Source organism: Strix aluco, chromosome 1 (genome assembly GCF_031877795.1).
Source record: "Strix aluco isolate bStrAlu1 chromosome 1, bStrAlu1.hap1, whole genome shotgun sequence".
Taxonomy (NCBI): Eukaryota; Metazoa; Chordata; class Aves; order Strigiformes; family Strigidae; genus Strix; species Strix aluco.
Window position 1 is genome coordinate 143,265,770 of NC_133931.1, and position 22,674 is coordinate 143,288,443.

Below are 22,674 nucleotides of genomic sequence, written 5' to 3' on the forward strand. Positions count from 1 at the left end.
CAGCTTTAAAACCAGCCTGGGAAGACAGCTGGTCAGAAAGACATCACACAACTGAACCAGAATCAAATTCAAACTTTTGTTAAAATGATGAGTGAGGAAGAACTCAGGTTGTCTGAAATATTTTCACCAGTCAAGAGTCTACTTGAATGGGGAGGGAAAGCATAATAGCCCTGCTCTGCACAATAAAAGGTTCTGCAGACAGCCTTCCTTCCAGCTGGTCCCTCAGACCAGATGTCCCACCACTTCCCCTGCTTACCTCTGGCGAGGTCTGGCAGAGGCAGGGCACTGGGAGTGCTGGGGGCTACCACAGACTGGTCACAAGTGCCTGTATGAGGAGTTTCTGTCAGCCTGACTGTGTTGGCTCCACCTCCGTCAACACCAACTGTGTCACCTGAACAGCAATTGCCACTGTGGTGTTTTTTGTGAAAAGGTGGTTTTGTCACTGAAAAGGCCGGAAGGGTCAGGGAGGGAACAGCAGCAAGGACGTGTTCCCAACTGGAAATGTGTACTCTGTCTTTCCCGACATGGGCGGTGGTTTCGGCTGCAGACTGCTGATCCCTGTTTCTCAGGGTCCTCTCTGAGGTTTGTTTTGGCTTTATGAGTTAATCACGTCAGGAGAAGTCATTTTAACTCACATGCCTTTAGGAGTAATTATACATTTAAATGATTAAACAAATCAGGAAGAAAACATATCTACTGCAGAACGAAAGCAGTTAACATTGAAATCCTTTTTTATATTAGTATCACAAGTCGTTTGTAAATAACATGCTCATTTTAGATATGTAAGGAGTTCTGCCATGCCCTGCAAAATAAATTATATTTTATTGGTGCCCGGGTGTTTCATAACTTCTATTTATTTGCTGCAAGAGTGGAGAATTAAGATAGAGTAGTTTATTTCACCAAAAGACTGACAAATGGCTCATTAGACACTTATGGAGCTGAAGCTAATTGTACGATTTTTTGTTGTATTAATTGTCACTGCCTGCTTAACTGGCTAACATTGGTCATCAATACAGAGCTTTTTCCTTTCAATCTCCAAAAGAGAGGTGTAAAAAAAAAAAGGAATTTTAAAATAAACAGAACAGTATTTATTTCCTAATATAAACAAAAATACTATTTGGATTGGAGGAGCATGAGGGAGGAGTAAGAGAGGATTAATGTGCTGGCTGTTCCCCACTGGGGCCACCAATAACAATCAATCCCAAACAGCAGTCACCTCACATCATCTAACAGCTTGAATCGCAGATATTCAAAGATTCTTTCCCCTTTTTTTTGGTTCAGATTAAATATCATTTACATTACATACTTTTTTTTTATTTGTTGGAGACATAAGGTCAGAATTGATTGAATATGTACTACCTGCATATAATGATTTCCAGTTTTTTACAATCATGTGCTAATGCTGCACAGTAATGGCCTATGGATGAAGAGACAGATGTACTACCAGTCATTCGCTACACATTTGCATTAACAAATCATCATTTAATTGAAGCCCATCCAACAAGTTTATGCTACTTAAATAAAGTTCCTTTCAATAAAAGATGCCACAATGACACATGGTTGTTAACTGCAAGGTAAATAAAAAGTAGTATTTATTTTCTTGTCACTGGTTTAGGTAAGTATTAAAATGTACACTTATTAATTTGTATTTTGCTCAGAAATAAACCACCTGACATCTAACATAGCAATCCAAGCTAGTACTACTATGAGACGAGATAATTCACTTTTAGAAATAATCGTTTTGTAACACCACAATTTCATGCTTTACAGATTTTTATTTCCCCCCAAAATATATAATAGAACATAGCTTATATAAAGGCTATACATGAGTTGTGTGTTAATACTTTTAGGCAAGCTCTAATAATACAAACCTCAAACCCTGCTGTTATCAACATGGGCTACAATTTTTTTTATGTCTCATTGTTGACTACAAACATTGGCACCACACTTAGAAATCTAGTTGCCTCCCTCTACAATTTAGATATTACTGCTTTCCTTTTAATACTGTCTAGGGAACAATTCAGGTAGGTTGTGATGCCCCTACATGTTTCAGATATAGAAAACCACTATCTATTCATTTCTTCTTTCAGAACGTGTTGCAAAATATTAAAATCTGAGAAGAAAGCATGTCATAAAATGAGGAACCTATAAAACCAATTTTCTCTTCTTCTAGAGATGGTTTAACAGTACTTTCAGCATATTCATTTCATGGTACATTTTTGCATCTGCAAAGCAGAAGAAAGATATTTTGGTGCTGTCTGTTAAACAGACAAACAATACTTCGAAGCTAACATGCAGGGACAAGGAGATATATTTTTAATTGTGTTTTTGGCTTAAATCTACATTTTCTAGAAACCAGAATCTTTTAGGATGAAAGCACTATATAAATGAAAGATGGTATTAGTAATAATAGTTGACATCCTTTACTATGCTGGTATTGGCTTACATCTAAACACATCATTGCAATCTTTTATTTACCTAAATACAAAAATAATCAGCTATTTCCCTTTTCCTGACGATACACTGAAAATAAAATATTAAAAAAACCCCCTTACCTTAGGAAAACTAGAAAATACATTCTGAGAGTGGGAGAAGGCAGTGTTTTTCTAACCAGAGAAAACAGACTTTTAAAGATGAACAGGTATCTTGTCCTTCCCTTCAGGACTATGTGGGGATGAGAGGAGACAGGGGAGTCTCCAGGTTGTCCTTTTGTTACTGATGATTGAAAACATAGAAAAAAATTTCACCACACCAAGTCTGAAACTACAATGTGAAATTCAGAAATATATCTTAAAGCACATTGTAGCACTCAAGAAGAGATAAAACTGAAGATTTACTTCCTCAGACAAGAAGCACTGTATAAAAGCTACAAAATGCAAAATGTGATCCCATACAAAATACAGACATACCAAAAAAAACCCTACTGTGATTTGCCTGCATGTTCTTCAAGCTTTCTTTATATGCTAACTCAGAACAGTAATTACAGATCTTGCAAGTTGACTTCTGTTTTCCAGAACCATGAGTTGTACGTAAAACATGCCTTTTCATCGAAACAATTACCATTAATCAAAACAGTGAAAGCTAATACCACTCAAATCCAACCTACTGCTGTGCCCAGCAATATATCAAACTGTCTGTTGTCAAACACACTAAACAAACTTCAACAGACTGTTTTCACTACAAATAAGAGAAAACATGCTTGCTAAGTATTTTTTAGTCAAATTGCAACCTCAGTAACCCATTCTGTCACTGGATTTTAATTTGAAGTAGTCAATCAGAGTTTCAGACAGATCCATATTTGACTAGAGAGGTAACTCACTGGGACTAACAAATGAGTACCTGCAAATGACTACTATAGCCCCAAATTTGTTTAAGGATTTATATCTATGTACTCAGGTTTCTTCCTTTATGCCATCAACTTCTTTCAACTATAAGATTTTGAATTTAAAAGAAAGAAGAAAAATTAAAACTATGTTCTACTTTTCATCGTTACTGTCCTAGGAACACTTATACCTCTATCAAGTTTACTATACTGTATTTTCTTCCATGTTCATAACCATTTAAACTATTACTAGTATGTTTTGAAATCTTCATTACAAAGAAGCTGCTACCTTAGAATTTGTTCATACATTAACAAAAACCTATCTCCAGCAAGTCAAATTCATATTAAACAGAGATCTCATCCACGATGACATATGATAAATAGTTAACGAAAATAGATATACTTACACTTCTCATGGCACCTCCCCTGCCCTACCTAAGAGTCGTAACTATTTTCTTAATAAAGAAATACAGCATTTGGTATCTGACAGAAAAAAACAGTTTACCAGTGAAGTCAGTCTTTTTTGCAATCGGTAATCAATGCAGAAACTGAAGTTTTATGTAAAAAAAGAGATACAGAAGGACAGGAATATTGGAGTTTAACAAACAGATCAGGCCTTTATTACCAGCAAGCTCCATTATGGATTTGTGAGCTTTGTAAGCCAAGCTCCCCCAAGTGTAATTAAATTTTTATTTATAATGTGTTTGTGACTGTTAACTTCGTGTTGCCTCTGCTTGTTCCCCCCTCAAACCCAATGCGAAATAGTATTCCACATTTACTGCTGCAGAGCGCAGCGCTTTATTCAGTTGCTGAATTCATCTGTAGCCTTATAAGAGATGAGAAGTACAAATAAACATATTGTGTATTATTTATACACAAACACCCGTGTCTTTAAGCATAGATATATACATATACACTCCTATATGCAGACGCTTTAAGCCAAAACTGAGGACAAAAGAAGTACATGTCAGTTAAAATTGAACACATGTGAGCAAGCATCACTTTCTTCTACCAAGAGCACTATTTATCACATATTTATATTGTGGAGAGACAGGAAAGCTTCAGTAAGACAGGGCGATGCAGCACTGCAGAGTACATTTTATGCTGCAAGCCATGTCTGAGATTAGTGTAAATGTACCAGGAAAAGGTTCTAAACTCCAACAAAGCCGGCATCTACGCTTTATCTTTTTGTTCATTTATGAAGAGGACTTCATGAAAAAGCCCTCTGACTCCAAGAATATATTTTTTATTTTTTGTATTAACTCTATTCCCTCTTTCATTCAGGTATTATCCTCTGGTACCAATAGTTATATAAAAAAAAAAAAAGCTTAATATAAGTAACCACAGGAGGATCTCTTCTCCCCTTGAAAAACTGCAAATAAAGATGTCAGCTATTGAGTATATTTGTGGCGTCTCCAGCAGCTGCTGTTAAATACCAGCTGGTCTAGCTGATTAAAATTACCTCCGAGTTGGTATTATAAAGATGCCTGGGCAGCGTTGCTGTATTAATGGATTATTGAGTGAGCGATGAAAACCTTGGCCAGCTGATGCGTTTTATTACAGATAGGCTTTATGATGTGTAATCACTGTAATTTTTATAACTAGAGGAAACAGGAAAAAAAGAAGAACCTTCTTTTCCCTCTTACTCATACCAGAATCAGTTAAACCAGATCTTTTTTTTTTTTTTTTTCCCAGTCTGTTACTTAGGAGTTAGCTAAACAATTTGAGGTTTAATAGTTTCTGCATATATAAGACTTTATCCACACCTACACATACACAAAGAATGAGACACTCTGTTTATGGCTACACCATATTTACCTATTTTACATATGTTTAGGTTTACACATTGGGTATTTATTTCATCCTTTGACTACTTGGTGAGCGCTGCAACTGGCCATGTGAGATAAACCCTTGAGCATTATTTAATGACTGAACTCCACTGCAAACACACCTTATATTCTCCAGGTTCAGCAATTCAAGCAGTGAGGTCTCTCCATCTCTTCTCTCCCACATTCTCCTCCCTTTCTTGCCCCAAACCTTCACACAGTATGTCCTTTAACAGTCTCTCAAACTTTTTCCCCCCTTACTAACTACATATTTACCACATTGTCTTGTTTTCTAACGGTAGTTTGGTTTGCTCCCAAACTTACTGTGGTAGTTACGAATATTATGTAACTGTTACCAGTTTTTGAGATTTAAGAAGAAATAAATGACTGGGCACTTGGAAGATTCAGATACACCAGTGAAACATTTTATTACAGATGACTTCTCTTGTGAGGTGATTCAGCAGCCAAGACAAAGCTACCTCTGCCTGAATGCCATTTACTGAAAACATCTCAAGAAAAAATACTACAATTTTCTCAGGAATGGACACACACCAAGAGCCAACTAATGATATCTCAGATTTTTCAGTGGAATAGGAACTGCTGAAATGTAAAAACAAAGTAAAATTAAAAAAAGCTCTTTATCAGTAACCTTAACTTTAATCAATCAAATATCTCTTAAGGAAACGTAGCATTGCTCATCTTCTTTCAGAATAAATAATTGATATTAACTCCTCCGCAAAGTTTAGAAAATAATTCTCTATAATGTTCAAAACCTGGAACAAGTTACAGAATTTTAATAAGACTATGAAATATGGCTGGGTATTATTCTAGCCCATAAAGTATAGAGTTGAATTTTTGGGAGATGCTATTAAACTATGCTACTACCCAACTCTGGCTGGTGGAGTTTACATGAAGTACTGCAGACAGATCATTTAAACCATTTGTTAGAAGAAAAACTTGCTCTAAGCCCCGCATTTAATAGATCAAAAGATAATTTAGATCAAAGATGCATCAAAAAATAGATCGTTTAATCAATGAGGTTAGGATTTTACAATGGACAAACTTTTTTGATTTAAAGTTGAGTCTTAGAAATAAGTTTTCGTCCACCCAAGAGTAAAATCACTTAGGCACTCCTCCTTTCTTCATACCAGGAGAACCTAAGCTGTCTTATGGTACAAATGTGTGTTTCCAAATCCAACACCTGATAACGTATGTGAAATACATCTCTGATGAATAACCTGGCTGTTCTGAAACACTTCTGCACTGCCATGACTACCTGTTGGAATGATGCTAGTTGTCTGCAAAAGGACGGGGAAAAGCATGTTTCACCAGGTAGGGATGTCGTGGATGAAGAAGGGCCTTTCCACTCTTCCTAACTTCTCCATTTTCTTTCCACAGAACATCTAAGCAGGGCTAAGGGAAATGGGCAAAACCATTAGGGCAGGTAAAGGAGGAATGTGTAAGGTGAAACTACACCATGCAGTGAAGCCGCACAGCTCCCTGCAGTATATAATAACAGTTGTGCTAGTTCGAAATACCTCAGCTGACGGCCGTGCCAAGCGCAGAAGGCAGAAGCCACAGTCGGCTGCTCACAGGAGCACTGCCATCCGGCACCTGCTATGACTCCATTTTACGTCTGGAGCCCAAGTGGATAGTGCAGTCAAAAAGCTCTTTTGGGAGAGAGGTATTTGTTTTTGTATTTGTTCCAATAAAAAAATGGAATTAAAAAAAAAAAAGCTGTCTTTTGTTTGCTAAAAACCCACAGTTCCTATTTTCTCAAACTAGGTGACTTTCCTGGAGTCAACCAAGGGGACCACATTTTGCAGGCACGAGTGAAAAATAAGCCATTTTTTTACCGACTGCGATAAAGGCTCTCTGTCCCAACTACTCCCTATTTCTTCCTACGGTGCATTCCACGCACTATTTCAGAGCCAGGTACCCTGTAGGAGCCGCTCACGGCCCAGAGGAGCCGCAGGCCGCAGGCGCTGCCGGCCGGGCGGGGTTCCCCGAGCGCGGGGGCCCGGCCGCTGCCGCCGTTTCCTAGGAAACCGCTGGCACGCCGGGCGGGGGGCGGGGCTGGGCGGGGTTTCAGGCGGCGGCTGCACAGAGAGGCCCCGCGACCCGGGTTCAAATCCCACAAACGCACCGGGAAAAGGCGGCCTCCCTGGGCTCTCCGGCAGCGCATTTTTCAGGCGTTTACTGATTCTCCATCTGGAGCAACCTTCCTAAGAATACGCAATAAATCCATGCTGAATCCCGGACCGCCATGAGGTTTTGTGCCTATTTCCGTGCCGAGGCACATTTAAGGTACAGCACAGAGAGGCGTCTCCCTTGGATCTAACTACGGATGGGCCAAGCAACCCCGAAGAATAAACAGTGTTACAGTTGGAAAAAAGCATCTTCTTGAAGATGAAGACTTAGTGATTGTTGAGATATAGTGCAAACATGAAATACTCCAAGTTTCCCCCAGAAGGACTACTTGAAGTAAGATTTAAATCAATGTCACCCATGGGGATTCACACAAAGATAGCCAACTGGAAGCACTGAGGAAGTAAATTATGTTATCCGAGAAGGAAAAATTAAAGGAAGACATTTTCTAAATGCTAAAATTATTACAATACGCTAAACAAATATCTTTGCATTTGTAGTAAATACATATACATTGATATGCTCTGAATTAATGGTCAATTTAACATGCATGCTAAATTTTACGCAAAACAAGATTCTTAATTCACTTGGGTTAATAAACATAAAATTCTGATAATTACAGATACAATAATGTCATATGAGCACTTTAAACATATGCTGTGGGAATTAAATCCTGGCTATTCCTGCCCACTGAGGACCAGTTTTTAATCTTCGATGCATGATATGTAGTAATGGATTTTACGAGTTGACTTTTTTAAATTTGATGATCAGGTTAATGAAATTTATAATGATATTTTTCACACCAAGTTCAAAATAGTACTTAACTCCTTGGCAGAGGAATTCAGATTGGACATGTAATGGATGTACCAGCAACTGCTGGTGTGAAAGGATTAATCATCATTTTAGACTTTTATTAAATTAGATAAAATGGGATAGGCATGAATCAGAATATATAACAATTAATCACTGGACTTTATTGAGTCTTTTAAAAATCTTATTTGCTCCTGAGTTGATAACTAATCTAGGCCATTCTGTACCAGTTTGATAAACTCTCCAGATAATGACTGTGACAAGAACATTAATAATGTCATTTAACAACAAGATATCTGTTCTCTACGTGAATTAGTTTTTTTAACATTTGCAGGTGCTAAAGGAAATACCTCCATCTTAAGTCACTCCAGAACCTTGTAATTCATCTCATTCTTTGCTATTGAAATCTTTTGTTTTTATATATTTGCTTGTTTTTTGAAATTTAGGTAATGGATACACCGGTGTGCAGAGTTGACCAAAGTTTTTGGTATATCCAACTAGCATTTAATGTAAATTGTTACAGCTATACACACCGGAATTGCTAGAAAATAAAAATTACTAAACTTTTGAAGTTTATTTATTGATCACTGAGAACCACCCCAGTTAAATTACCATAAACCTCAACATCACAACAACTACTAATCCAGCTAATAGGAATTAAGGGAGATGGAAGATACATAATAAGCATCTGGGGGATATGGAATTTATCCCATGAGTGTAGTAAAGAGCTCATAATTTAAGAGTGCCAAAACCCAAGTGCATCATGAAGGTCTTTCCTCACAAGTGACATTAATTGCATATCCCACAGATGCTTATTACATATTCTATTTATACCTCCAAGAAGAAAAATATTCGTTTAAAGTTTAAAGGTTTAGTACTGCTTAAACACAATGTAACACAGCTGTCTCATGATGTCACAGGGAGGAATATCAAAGGCTGCAGCACAGAGTCATAATGTAAGAAATAGTTTAGACAGAAGATAAATCAGAGAATGTGTTTTGGCGGGAGAGTCCCAGAGCTCAGATATACAGTAAAGCAGGATGTATAACTAAGTACTTTGGTTGGATATGGGATTACACCATTAAAAAGGTTTTTCTGATTACAGTTATTGAAGTAAGGAAAAAGAATTAAATCTGTTTCAATTATTTTTTTTTTCAATATATGTAACATGTTAATAGTAATATATGAAATGCTAAGGTCAAAGGTGCCATTATCTTTTCTACTGTTCAATCTACACAAATATAAATGTGTCATCATTAACATTTCTAGATATCAAGCACGCTGGCATGTTGCAAACTTTGTGAGAATTATTTATTTTCTTCTATTGCCTAATTACTTCTTTTGTGATTTCTCTCATAGATAAGTAGGACAATGAGGAGAATCTTTGATTCAAGATGTCCCATATATGTCTAGTTAACTGTAAGTGCATTATTAAAAAAACCAAAAACCTGATATTGCCAATTTTGCGTGTCATTCCCACATGTACTTGTTAGGAGAAATAGAATAAACCACGAGGCTCAAGCTCACACAACATTTATTGATGTAAGTTGTAAACAACTAAGGACTGTGTTTAGATGTTGCCTGGAATTTTGAGTTAAGCACTGTAACGATATTTAGTAACATACAACATATTACACAGTTCTTTTGCTGCTACATTGCACATGTGGGTATGTGTATAGATTCATCCAAATATTTTTTTACAAACTTCTCCACCTCTGCTAATAGAAACCTGGTAGCATTATTGGTAGGAGTAACAGCAATCAGAAGCAGGGGGAGTTACTATTATATTTTATTACACTATATTATATTATGAACTTAAAGGACAGAAAATATGAAATTTCTTTTCTCTCTCCCCTTTCTCAATACCAAGAGCAAAATAAAATATATTGCTTGTGTGGCATTCAAAGAGCACTGTATGGGACACTTTTTCAGACTTCAAGGACAAAAAAAAATTATACAAAGGTAATCAGAGAAAGCATGCTAACATGGTCCTAATTTCAAATAAGGTGGTAAGAAGTAAAGGAAAGCAGATCATTAAAAATTACGATGACAGTGTAAAGGTCTATGAAAAGAGATGGTCTCTCATGGACTTCCCAAGCTGACGTTATATTGGGTGATGTTGTTTTGCTTCTCTGAAATTTGGGAAGAATTATTGTCCTGTTGTCAATACATTCAATACTGAATAACAAGCTCTAGGTGAATCCACTGCCTTCTTTCCTTATAAACAGTGCTATCTGGAAATTCAAGGAATTCATCAACGGCAGTCGATATCAAGCTGCAAATGGTATGTTAAGCGCATTTTCAGAGGAAGAAAATAGAAGAGTAGCACCCTTGGCTTTCTGTAAGAATTCAAGTGTGACTCATTCATTGATTTCAAAACGTGTATTTGAAATCAGCTCCTCCTCTTGTCTGCTTTCGTTCTTTTTCACTAGGCAATTCTATTTTGCAGTGTTGTGCACAGATTTTCTCTTCTTGCCAAAATGTGTAGGGCCTTCATGCAAAGTTATATAACTTAACCCTTTAGGGCCATGTGCTAGTACATTTCAGTAAGAGGGATGATGAAATATTCTCATTATTTTTACAGTATTAGTTTGGTAAAAGAACTATTTTTAGAAATGTTTCTCAAACATAATTTCTCATTCTTTATCTAGACTAAAATATTGTGAATTCATACAATATGCAAAAGTTACACAAAACTGTGCACCCTAATTAACAGCGCTGCTCTTCAGCAACCTATGCCTGTGACCTGTGTTAATGGATTTTATTCTTCAGATACGGCTGGCTTGCTTTAATATTTCATAGGATACTTTTAAAAATTCTTGCTCAAAACCGCATCAGAACCAGAAAAGATACTCAAGGCATGCCCCTATCTGGAACAAGATGTTTTTTTTTTTTTTTTAATTGTTGAAGCTTCTGCAAGATGTTGGAAAGAGGTTCACAAGGTCATGGAGAACTACTACCCAGCTCACCCATTTAGGACAGTCAGCTGTATTATTTTTAGGGCAGGACCTTTTCTTGTTGCACACAGTGCCAACGCTGCTATGTATTTACCTAACTCAAGAACTCCCAATAAAACAACTGTCAGAGAAGACTCAGAACATATAATCTGAATAATATAGTTGTCTACAGAACTCCCCACCTTTTTTTTTTTTTACCCCCAACCCCCTCACCTCAGTCTGTAACATTTAGTTAGACTGAAGGGGGAGAGTGCACTGTCCATAGGGCTAGAAATGGCTATCCAAGAACTATGCTTGGTATCTAATGTGGAAACAAGAGGTGGACTGAAGTGACTACCTGGCGAACTATTACTTTTGTGGGGAGAAAAGCAAAAAGGAAGCATTCTTCCCAATGCTGACACTATACTGCCTTTCATTTTCCAGATTAACTGCATTCCACCAGACACCTCTAGAGAAAATGCAGAGTGGCCATATTCTTACAGAGTTACTATTTCACTAATTTTCAACAACATTTTCATTAGGGATGAACTGTGGTTTCAGGATATAATCTTCTGCTAAAACTAAGGATGGAAATGAAAATAACCCCAAAAACCTACATGATTAACATGTCCTCCTAAGCTGATGGAGACTCAGACTGAAGACTGTGCTATGCCTGAAGTTGACATCCCACCCCTTAAGGTAGTTCACTAACTACTGTTCTTTTCTTGAACGCAATTCCCCGTCATTCTTCTCCCCACCCATGAAAATCCAAAATGGACTAGTTTGTTCTGACATGGAAGAACAACGAAATATCAAAAAATTTGAGTTTTTTATGTAACCTAACTCCTGTGCTTCCAACAGGCCTACATTGTGCATTTAAGTATTTCATGCTCATTTGTTTAAAGATTTCAAACAAAATTCTCTTATCTGCACTACCCACTTGATCCCAAATGTGTTTAAAGATGACAGCATAACTTTTAAGTTTTACAATTTAGTCACTGCATTGTGTTTACTATGTGTTGCCATTGCTCTTGTTGAGGGTCTTCTTTGCATTCTAGCAGAGGCTCCTGTTTGGATGGCTTTCTTTTATGTGCATCAGGATGATGCAAAAGAACCAAAAGATTCTCAGCATGAAATTCTCTGTATTAGTCCTCAGACTATCTTTGTGTATTGGCTTTTATTTTAAGGACTCATGACAGGATGATCTTTCCCTGCTGGATGGTGCACATGCTTCTCTTCATTACTTTATTATCATCTCTAAACGGATGCCTTCACAGGAAAGTAAAGGGCATGCTAGCAACTTATTTTTTCATGCCCATACTAACTTGATTCAGATAGGCGAGGTAAGAATAAGCAGTGAGGATGAAGCACTGGTTGACAAAAACATGAATTATCCACAGGCCTCAATTCTATGGGAAATGCTTTGGTTGCTAGCAAGTGCTTAAGTCCAAAGTACTGTAATTTGCCTGCTAACTTCATATTAACATGGGCATGTTAGCACAGTTTAATTTTTTAGGCTTATGCTGAGATAACTGCCTTCTGCAACAGTTACTTGACCTACCTATTGCCTTTTCTGCACCAATTTCCAGCGTGAGATTCTAGACTAAGTTCTGTGTCACAGAAAGAAACAACATGATGTACTAAATTAAACAGTACTGGTTAACCTGAACAGCTGACGTGATTTAAGTATAAAGAAAGCCAAGGAGAAGTAAATACTTGTTATATGGCACCTTAAATTCCTTACTAGAGTAGAACTTCTCCATTCATTGTTCAGCTTTTATAGTCAATAGCTATTGACTACAAAAGTACAAGGAAAAAAAAGGACAAAGATAGCCGTTCAAACACCCGTATATATTCCTACTAAATTCAACACAGGTTTCAGAAGATATTTTTCTATTCAAATCCACTGGTCTCTAAGCCTACTTATGTTTAATGTCACCAGATGTTTTGGGGTTTTTTTCGGGTATATGACAAAAGTCAAAATGGAAGCTTTCTTGCTTGTTTCTTTCCCAGATAAAGATAATTCCCTGTACTTCATATGGGAAGCACATCACCTGCATCAAGGAGCAACATAATGACAAATCTGCATTCCATCCTCACAGTCATCCAGTAGTACTCATTATCATCTCAGCACATAATTATGCGGCAGGAGAGTAAAACTCAGATGAACACTTTTGACACCTCAACCAATCCTTCATTCTGTTTATAGAGTGGGCTTTTACATTATGTATCTGTTAAAATCTTAAGTCTGAGGTAAGACTAAAATACTATTTGAGACAGTTGGGAAAAAGGATAAAATCAAAAGTTCATCATACTGTAATTTTCAACCTAATACACAACAAGAAGCAGCACAAAATGAAATACGCATTTTTTTCAATCAACGAACCAGAAAGCTTTTTGGAGAAACTCAACAATGAGCAACAGATATGTATCATTTAAGAACATGAAAGGGTGAGTAGCCTCATTTCAAAACAGAAGAAAAGCAGCTCTAGAATTAGGGAGGATTTGCTTGCTGCCTGAAAGTAAGATACCTACTCTGATGCTTCAAGAATTGTCCACATTTATTTGCAAAGAGCCAATCCTTTGAGTTAGCAAACCATCGCAATACAACTGGTATGTCAACAGTGGGTGAGGGAATCCCTCTCTCCATCAAAATATATTGTAGCTTTCTAAATTAGCTTCAGAGGTGTTTTCTTCTGTCACCTAACTTTGAGCTTACAGGCTTCTTCTTACAATACTTTTTTCACTATGCAAGATAAAATTCATAGTAAAGTCTTCAGATGTCTTGAGTTAGGCCCTAAAAGCTTTATCTAAAAATGCAGTAGACTCTATCTCTTCTTAATTTGTGGGACCAACAATGGATGATAACCTTTCTTAGAAAGGCCTGTTCATCTGGCATTAAATACTTAACAAGCCCTCTACTGACAGACAAGCTAGGATTTATATTCTATTAAAATCTGCTTTATATGTAAGGCTTTGTTTAAGTCAAACAGAAGATAATTACTGGAAATCAACAGCAATACCAGTTACTAAGTTCAGGATTAATTTGGTCCTGGACGTTCAAATAAGAATTATTACTTTGTTCAGTAAGACTTTGTGTTGACTTAAGTCTTAGCCATTGCTAGATACTCATTTATTTTAATAGCAAGGTCAGATTTTGGTGGTTCCCCTACTACATGCAGAATAGCTCAAAGTTTCATTGTAATTGCTGTCCAATTAATTGATGACACTGGATTAAAAACTACAGAGGAACTGTAATTGGTTTGGACCGTGCCGTATATTATTTCTCTCATTTTTTTGGTGAAGTGTGAGAATTCAAAATAAACCCAGGCATCCTGGATGATCTGTAAAGTTCTGTTTAGCAAGCCTGATCTTTGATCTACTTTTTCTGGAGATCATGAAGATTTCTTATTCTGATGACTAGTGGGATTTTTTTTTTTTTCCCCTGGATACGATGAATATGATTTATGTTCCTTTACTGCACAGGTAAAATCCTTTGAATTCTCCCTCCAGAGACCAGTATGGTTATGGAAAAGAATACTGCCTGGTACCATAATGGCATGGGAGAGAAACTAAAACAGGTGGATGCCCCACAGCAGTGCTCAAAGCAAAGCAACTAAGAATAGTAATAGTGGAGCAGCACATCTGCTGTTGACTTTGCTATAACATAACCTTTCTAATGCTATCTTCAAATCTACACTTGTGCCTAGTTACCCTGTAACTTAGTTTGCATCCTTCTCTTCTTTTTTTTCTTTGCTTCGTAAGATAGGCTTCTTCTTGAAGTATAATTGTGGTATCAGCCTAAAGGGCTGAAACTGCATCTTGAACCGCAGTAGGCAGTATGTCTATCTGATTGATCATCATAAAGCAGAGTGGCAGCAGGAGGCAAAGTCATCGGCACTGAATGTTCTAAGAAGGCCTTTTTTGTACTGAGATTAAGCTATCATGAAATATTTACACTCACTTCTGCATGTGCTTTATTGTCTGTTGGATATGTGCTTAGAAAGAGTTTGCTTAACCAATATAATACTGCCACCCATGTTATGATGCAGAAGCTAGTGAGTTTATGCCAATGGTTAATTTTTGTTCTTAAATAAAGCTTTTTACACTTATGCCTTGTCATTATCTTTTTGTGCATTTCTATACAACCATATCATATATACTTACATGATCTGGCTGTACTTATTGCATGCAGTTCTATGAGAATTTCATTTGATGCAATATAATTCACTTTGAAACTCTCAGTACATAAAATAAAGTAGTAATAATGACATTATGTGGCACTTTTCCAATTGATTCATCTTTTCAATGAAATGTAAAAGAAGTCCTCTACTACAAATTACTATAAATGGAAGAAAATATCCTAAAATACAGATATATGAAGACTTTCCTCAAACCTTATCCTTTCTCAAGCTGAGAGCACAACCTGATTAATTTGCCACTGCAAACACTGGCCACTGCAGAAACTGCAGAAATTTTGCAATAATTATTTTGTACTTTAACATGAATTAGATGTAAGGGTCAAAGAAATTAACACTAAAATACCATTTAATCTAGGACATTAATCATTGTTAACTCATCTAATTTTACAATTATACTGAATATTCAATCTGTCAACCCTTCAGAGTATTCAATCTTTTTGTTAAATCTTAGCAACTTTTTGATTTTATTTAGAGAAAAGTTTATTATCAGGAAGCATGTCACTGAACTGTTAATGTAATCAATTCCATTTTATTTTCAAACCATTCTTGTGCTTTACTTTACAAAGTACAATATCAGATAGGATTAGGTAATTATTATAGTTTGGTTAGACTGTACGCAATTCGCAGAGCTACCAGGAACGTGAAATAATGTTATTCTGCAAAACATTATCTTAGAGTTTAAAAACAAGCTAGAGACATGGCAAATAAAGAAGACTGAAGAATGATAACACACAAAGCCTTTATCTCTGTTTTGCTGGTTCCATTTTGGCTGATATTAATAGCAGCTGAATAATTATCAAGGGATACGTGGCGGCTGACTGCAAGTGAATGAATGTGCAGTCTCACAAAACGTCCAGCTACAGAAATTCCTGTGCTAAGGCTGCTACTGTATATGACACCAACTTGAAGACCCGAGAGCACAAGTACGGCATAGAGCCAGGACCCTAGTATACCTTGCTATACTTAACAGGGTTCTCTTTCTGATCAGCAATGGACTGAGACAGCCAGGTAATGCGAAGTCTGTTCACTGATGCCCTCCAGAAAATAAAGAAATCCACTCCCTTGAGCTAAAACTCCACAAAATGTAAACTACCCAGATTTATTCTAAACTTGAAGGCCCTCCCAGCATGCAGCCTGGCATGCTAGGCTGAGGCTAATGACATACCTGTTTGCAGAGGACTAACTACTGAAGAAAAAATTAAGCCTTTTCACATTGATATGATAAACACTATAATGAGTATACTTTTTTACAAAACCAGCATACAACCTTTGCACTACTGGATAGCCACCAAAATTAATGAGTCATACCACATGTATTGAAACGCCTGTTAAATGACTTACAAGACTGAAATGTCTTGTAAGCAGGTAAGCATAATTTCAAGAAGCGTGTAACCACATTTTATTTTAAAGGACAGTTTCTGAACATGGAAACAGGCTACAGTACCTGACCTCTCAGCAGAAGTGCTTGAAAAATGAAAGGACTATTTGTCCTTTGACTATAAGCATCAAAGATTGAAAGCAACTGTATGAAAATACAAACAGTAAGTAGGAATTGTTTCTGCCTTGCCTCAGAAGGTTATAGAAGGATGCAAAGTATAAAATACTATATTTTTAAATAAGGAAACTGTAAAACTTGTTCAGGTTAAGGGGAGACTGCCACTAAATATAAGCTTTTTGTGTTGATACTTTTCACCAGGAATACCGTAATATCTTTTGATGGTCGTTCCCAGTCTTCCTTCTACCGTTTGTATACTTTTGAGTGATACCAAGGGTGACAGATGAATATTTATTGTTGGCAAACCCAACAAACTTCAGCAAAACAATAAACTTCAACAAAAAGCTCACATGAATTCTGCACTTGGGTTAGGTTTAGCAATTATTAATAACATATTCTGTTTAAGAAATGCTGTTTCTAGTTCAAGAAATGTTAAATACAGAAAAAGAGCCAGCATCTGAGACTGTCAGCTTGCTCACTACGGGAAATAACTATTCTGAAGAGTTCACACATCATTAAAGGTGAGAATAATACAACACAGTCATGTTCCTTTCCCTTTCTTTTTCTCCTTTCTTCTGTATTAAATCAGAAATCAGAGAAGGATATGACCTCACAGGCAACCTACTTTCCTCTTTTGCCAGTGCAGACTCATTTTCTATGATACTATCCATTTCTGAGAGCTTTTCAAAGCCTGTCTTTAAAATATTCTGATGGTTTTTCGTTTGTTAATTTTGATATATTATTTTACAGTCTAACAGCTCCCTGTTAGTAAGGTTTTCCTGATAGTCAGCCTGAAGCTCTCTCTCATAATTCATTCCCTTAACTGTAAATTTCTTTATTCAGATTCAGTTCTATTTATGCCACACCAGACTGCACTGTTCTTCTGTTATTATAATGTTATGTTTTGAGCTAAAGTCTAATTTTTTCATTCAATTATTTCTCTTCCTGAAAGGCAAAATCTTATACTGAAGCAAATACCTACAGTACAAATTAGTTTTGCCCCAGAATATCTGTTTGCAAATTTCTGAGGTTTATCTTATTTTATTTTCTGTGTGTTTTCATAAGCCTTCATAAAGAAGAAACACTGTCTTTTTGTTTTCCTTGATATTTATACTGCCTACTTATTCATTACTACCCCTGAAGTTTATTAAGGATGCTTGCTTTCTCTTCCAGACTAGTGAAGATAATAAGAAAATACACAACTCTACACTATGCAAAAAACACTGTAATAGGACAATCTGTCCTCTTCATACTTTTAATACCTTGAGTTTACTTGGCTTAATCTTCCTCTCCCTGTAACCCATTCCTATCAAACTATTTAAACAGGTTTTGTAGAATTATATTTATCTTCCTAATATATGTCATTTGTAAATTTGGGACTGCTACCTAGTCTTACTTCAACTCTTCTTGAGGGTATACTATGTCTCAGCATTTTTCCACTTTACTGTAACATCAAATTAGACTTTAATGTTAAGTATTGCAGTTATGGCCTGACATTTACACAGTCACCTTTTGCCTCCCTTTCTATATTTTCTATTGAGTTGTTATACGTAATTCACAATTACATTTGGAAATTCACACCTATAAACGAAACCTTTTTTTTCATTTAAGGCAAAGCCAAGCTTATTTTAAATCATTGGAAAAAGTAAAAAAAACATTAAAAGTCTCATTGTGCTCTCTCTGCAACTGCACATATAGCTTGCCAACTCTTTAAGGAATAATCAAAATTAATCAAATGTCTAGAATTCCAGACGATGAAGGCAGAATTCTTCCTCAAAACCACAGTCAATTCACAGTTACTAATGGTTCATCCAAGTTGCTTGCTCTGTATTGACCCAGACTGACTATAACAGCCGTAACTGGTTTAGATGCAACCCTGTGCAAACATGTGGACAACGCCACATCCAAAGTTGCACCTGGCCCAATAAGCTCCCTGTGGAACTGGGGCACACAATACACAACCAGCTGAATGGATCTGAGCCAGCTTAATGGAAAAAGGACTACCTGGGCTGATTCCATATACAGACGCTTTATTATCTCCATGCCTTAACTTTTAACATGCCCCATCACACCTGTATTACTGCTATCCAAAATCCCATTATTGCAATAGGGGAAAGTTCACTGATACCGAAATGGTGATGAAATTAGGTAAATAAACCATTCAATGCTAGTAATTTTCCCCTTTTCCCCTTCTTTATGTCCTATTATACCATTTTTTCTTATAGGAAAACCACAGTAGAATATGTACTTGATTCAGTACATACTTCATCACTGCACTGGGAGTCTTCGTCAAGTTCTCTAATATGTAGTTGAATGGACTTTATCTGCACTGAGAATGCCACTATCACAAATACAACAACTGGGTGTCATTTACTGTAATGCTGCCAATTGAGTAAGTTCCAAGAGATAAGAACTACTTCTTTTTAGCCCCATTCCTCTAATCCTAAATTTAAGGAAAAAAAGTCGTAATATAATGAAATAAATATAGAAGGAATTAAATTAAATAATGTTTTGCAAACACTTACAGTCCATAAATCTGTGGAGCAATTTCCAGCCGGTTCAGATGCATGTACAGCTCAATATCATGTTTCTTCAGCAGATGATCCTGAATTTGGTTTACCTTTGCCACAATAGCAATGGATGGGCCTAAGTCCTGTGGCCTTGCAAATGGCATAGGTGTAATCATCACATCTTTCTCCTGCAGGCACAGAAAAAAGGGAAAAAAAAAAACATCCTATGAAACCTTATTATCTAAAGGAATTGTCTACAAGAGATTTGTTTTGTTGTAATTATCGGCTTCTAAATAAACATAAAAATTAATAACTTGTTACTTTTCCAGCTAAAGAGGAATCTCAAGTATCCACTTCTGTGGAAGGTATTGTGGGGATTCCCCTTCCCAGGCATGCCAAGGTTCATCCCCTCATTCTGCACATCAATTTTTACACGCGTGCTTTACTTTTCATGCTCTGACAAAGTGTTGACAGCTTTATTTTAGCTTTAGTATCAGCAGTCTCAGTCAATCCAGAGCAAAGCAGATGAATGGTAACTTAGTAGAGAATATATACCCTCAGAGGACAATAAATTGCATACCAAATAGGAAATAATTTATTTTCAAACAATCCTTTCTAAACAGGCTTCCCTTGCTCAGAAAATCTGGTGACTGTACCTCAAAATCTCCACAACCTTGATAAAACATCAGAAAACTTTTAAAACAAAAAAGAAATAGAACAGTGAGATGAACCTGTTGGTTAGAAGGTAGCTGGTTGGACCTAAAGGTTGTGCAAACCAAGTCATGATCTAGAACATGACATACACCAAGTGAAAACAAGAGGAAGAAAATTACTGGAGTATTAGCATCCTTGAACCTAATACTGCTTTAAATTTGTTCTTGTAAAAGAATGAAGTATTACTGAAAAAGAGACAGAATGCTAGAAAGAAATGCACCAAGTAATGAACTACACTGAATAGGAATCATGTAAAAAGGAGGATGAGAAATAAAAAAGAACCAGTCAAACCTATTAAGAGAAAGATTGGGGAAAGGGAAATGGAGAATTAAGCTGTCAGGAACAATGTTAAAGTTATAAAAGAGGGAAAATTGGAACAGTAAGAAGAGGAGATTTTGCAGTGACTTTGTTGCAATCTGTCGTCATGGCTCTCTGACCTGAAAGCTTCACTTTAAAAAATAGTTACTGCTTTTCTACCCTTTTGCTCAGTGTACTGATAGAGAAGCATCATCAAGGTCAAAGGGTTAATAATTTCAGAAGACTTCATTTCAGCTTAAACTGTTGAAAGACAAATTCACTTAATTCGATACATTGAAAAGCACATTATTTTTAACATTCAACGACAAAGAAAGGGTTTTTTTGTTGTATAAACTATCCCCAAGGTTGTTTCCTATGGTTATAGTCTCTCTTCAACCCCATTCTCTCTGTATCAGTATTTTAAGAGGAAGGAAGAGAAGTACTTGTATTTTACAATCATTTACAACCTGGTTTAACATTCAAGTGGGCAGTGAACATCTAATAATTTCTACCAAAAAGCCTATTTTTTATGTTGATCTCCTTTGCCTGAAGTACTTTTTTCTTAATTATTCCATTTCTGTAGTGTAGAAAATATGGTATGATCCTGAGCAGTGATTTCAGGTAAAATGTTTCTATTTAAGGAGCTCATTGATTATAAATTCTATCTCAAAATCTGCTTAATTGTTGCTTTGCTATGGCAATTGCAGCAAAGGGACTGATCTGTCTATTACAGTGCTGTGGTTTTGCCATGCTATTGTGGTACCAACACATATTAATTTAAGATGCCCCAGCAAATCGCTTGACTAAAGCTCCCTCAGACTGTCAAATAAAGCTCACTGAAATGGCATCCTTTCATTCAAAATCTTTTCTGTTCTAGCCTTCTTTTTACTCTGATTTTTCTTTCTCCATTGTACGGCTATTTCCTATTGTTGTTTCAGACCCATTTCATTATTTTCTTGGTCACATGCTAGAATGCAAGATACTGAATCTCTTTCTAATCTATAGATTAGATGATAACATTGTTTGCATAAACATATCAATTTATCTTTGAAACTAATCATAAAAGTCTGTAACTTTACATATTCAGAGACTGTGTATGTTCCATCAGCTGGCACACATCTGGGGTATGAACTTTATTCTGATTTATTCAAGTTAACTTCAGCTTGACCACTGCATGCACTCATAACTCTGATGACTCAAAATATCTGTATTTTTAAGCTCTTCTCAGTTATAGGCATAGAAATCTGAACATTAGAATCTTTCTACTTATTTGATCTTACAATATGAGAAGACTAGCTAGTTAGTCAGATTAGCCTTTACATCATTAGTTGTCTGCGGGTTTAAAGTCATCTTTACAAAATTGGAAGACAGACTTAAACACTGGCTCAAGTGTCAAAAGATTCTGAATATCAAAACTAATGCAAGCTTCCTCCTACAGAGGAGTGCCAAAACTGGAGTTATTTGTCACTTGCAGCATTTGTGCACCTTGGCATAACGCAGCACTGACACATTGCTGACTGTCAGACTGACTATCAACATGGCTAAGCACATCAAATAATATATGCTGGCTTGCCATTTTTAAAAGCATGAGATAAGTAAATGGTATCCATCAAAATCATAGAATCATAGAATCATTTAGGTTGGAAAATACCTTCAAGATCATTGAGTCCAACCGTTAACCTAGCACTGCCAAGTCCACCACTAAACCATGTTCCTAAGCACCAGATCTACACATCTTTTAAATACCTCCAGAGATGGTGACCCAACCACTTCCCTGGTCAGCCTTTTCCAATGCTTGACAACCCTTTCAGTGAATAAATTTTTCCTAATATCCAATCTAAATCTCCCCTAGCACAACTTGAGGCTGTTTCCTCTTGTCCTATCACTTGTTACTTGGGAGAAGAGACCAACACCCACCTCACTACCTCCTCCTTTCAGGTAGTTGTAGAGAGCGATGAGGTCTCCCCTCAGCCTCCTTTCCTCCAGGCTAAACAACCCCAGTTCCCTCAGCTGCTCCTCATAAGACCTGTGCTCTAGACCCTTCACCAGCTTTGTTGCTCTTCTTTGGACATGCTTCAGCACCTCAGTGTCTGTCTTTTAGTGAGGGGCCCAAAACTGAAGACAGTATTCAAGGTGTGGCCTCACTAGTGCCGAGTATAGGGGAAAGATTACTCGATCACTTCCCTAGTCCTGCTGGCCAGACCAATTCTGATACAAACTAGGATGCTATTGGCCTTCTTGGCCACCTGGGCCTACTGCTGGCTCATATTCTGCTGGCTGTCCACCAACACCCCCACGTCCTCTTCTGTCAGGCAGCTTCCCAGCCACTTTTCCCAAACCTGTAGCATTGCATGGGGTTGTTGTGACCCAGGTGCAGGACCTGGCACTGACCCTTCTTGAATCTCATACAAATG

At 36.8% G+C, this 22,674-nt stretch overlaps 1 protein-coding gene across 7 annotated transcripts in view; it reads right to left on the reverse strand.

The window, feature by feature from the left end:
• The window catches only part of TBC1D5 (TBC1 domain family member 5), a 328,963-nt gene that overhangs the window by 106,213 nt on the left and 200,076 nt on the right, over positions 1-22,674 (reverse strand). For all 7 annotated transcript variants that reach the window (XM_074838561.1, XM_074838552.1, XM_074838516.1 and 4 more), the window contains one exon: positions 19,265-19,437. In XM_074838561.1, coding sequence (XP_074694662.1) covers positions 19,265-19,437 — 173 coding nt within the window. The remainder of the gene's footprint in view (positions 1-19,264; positions 19,438-22,674) is intronic.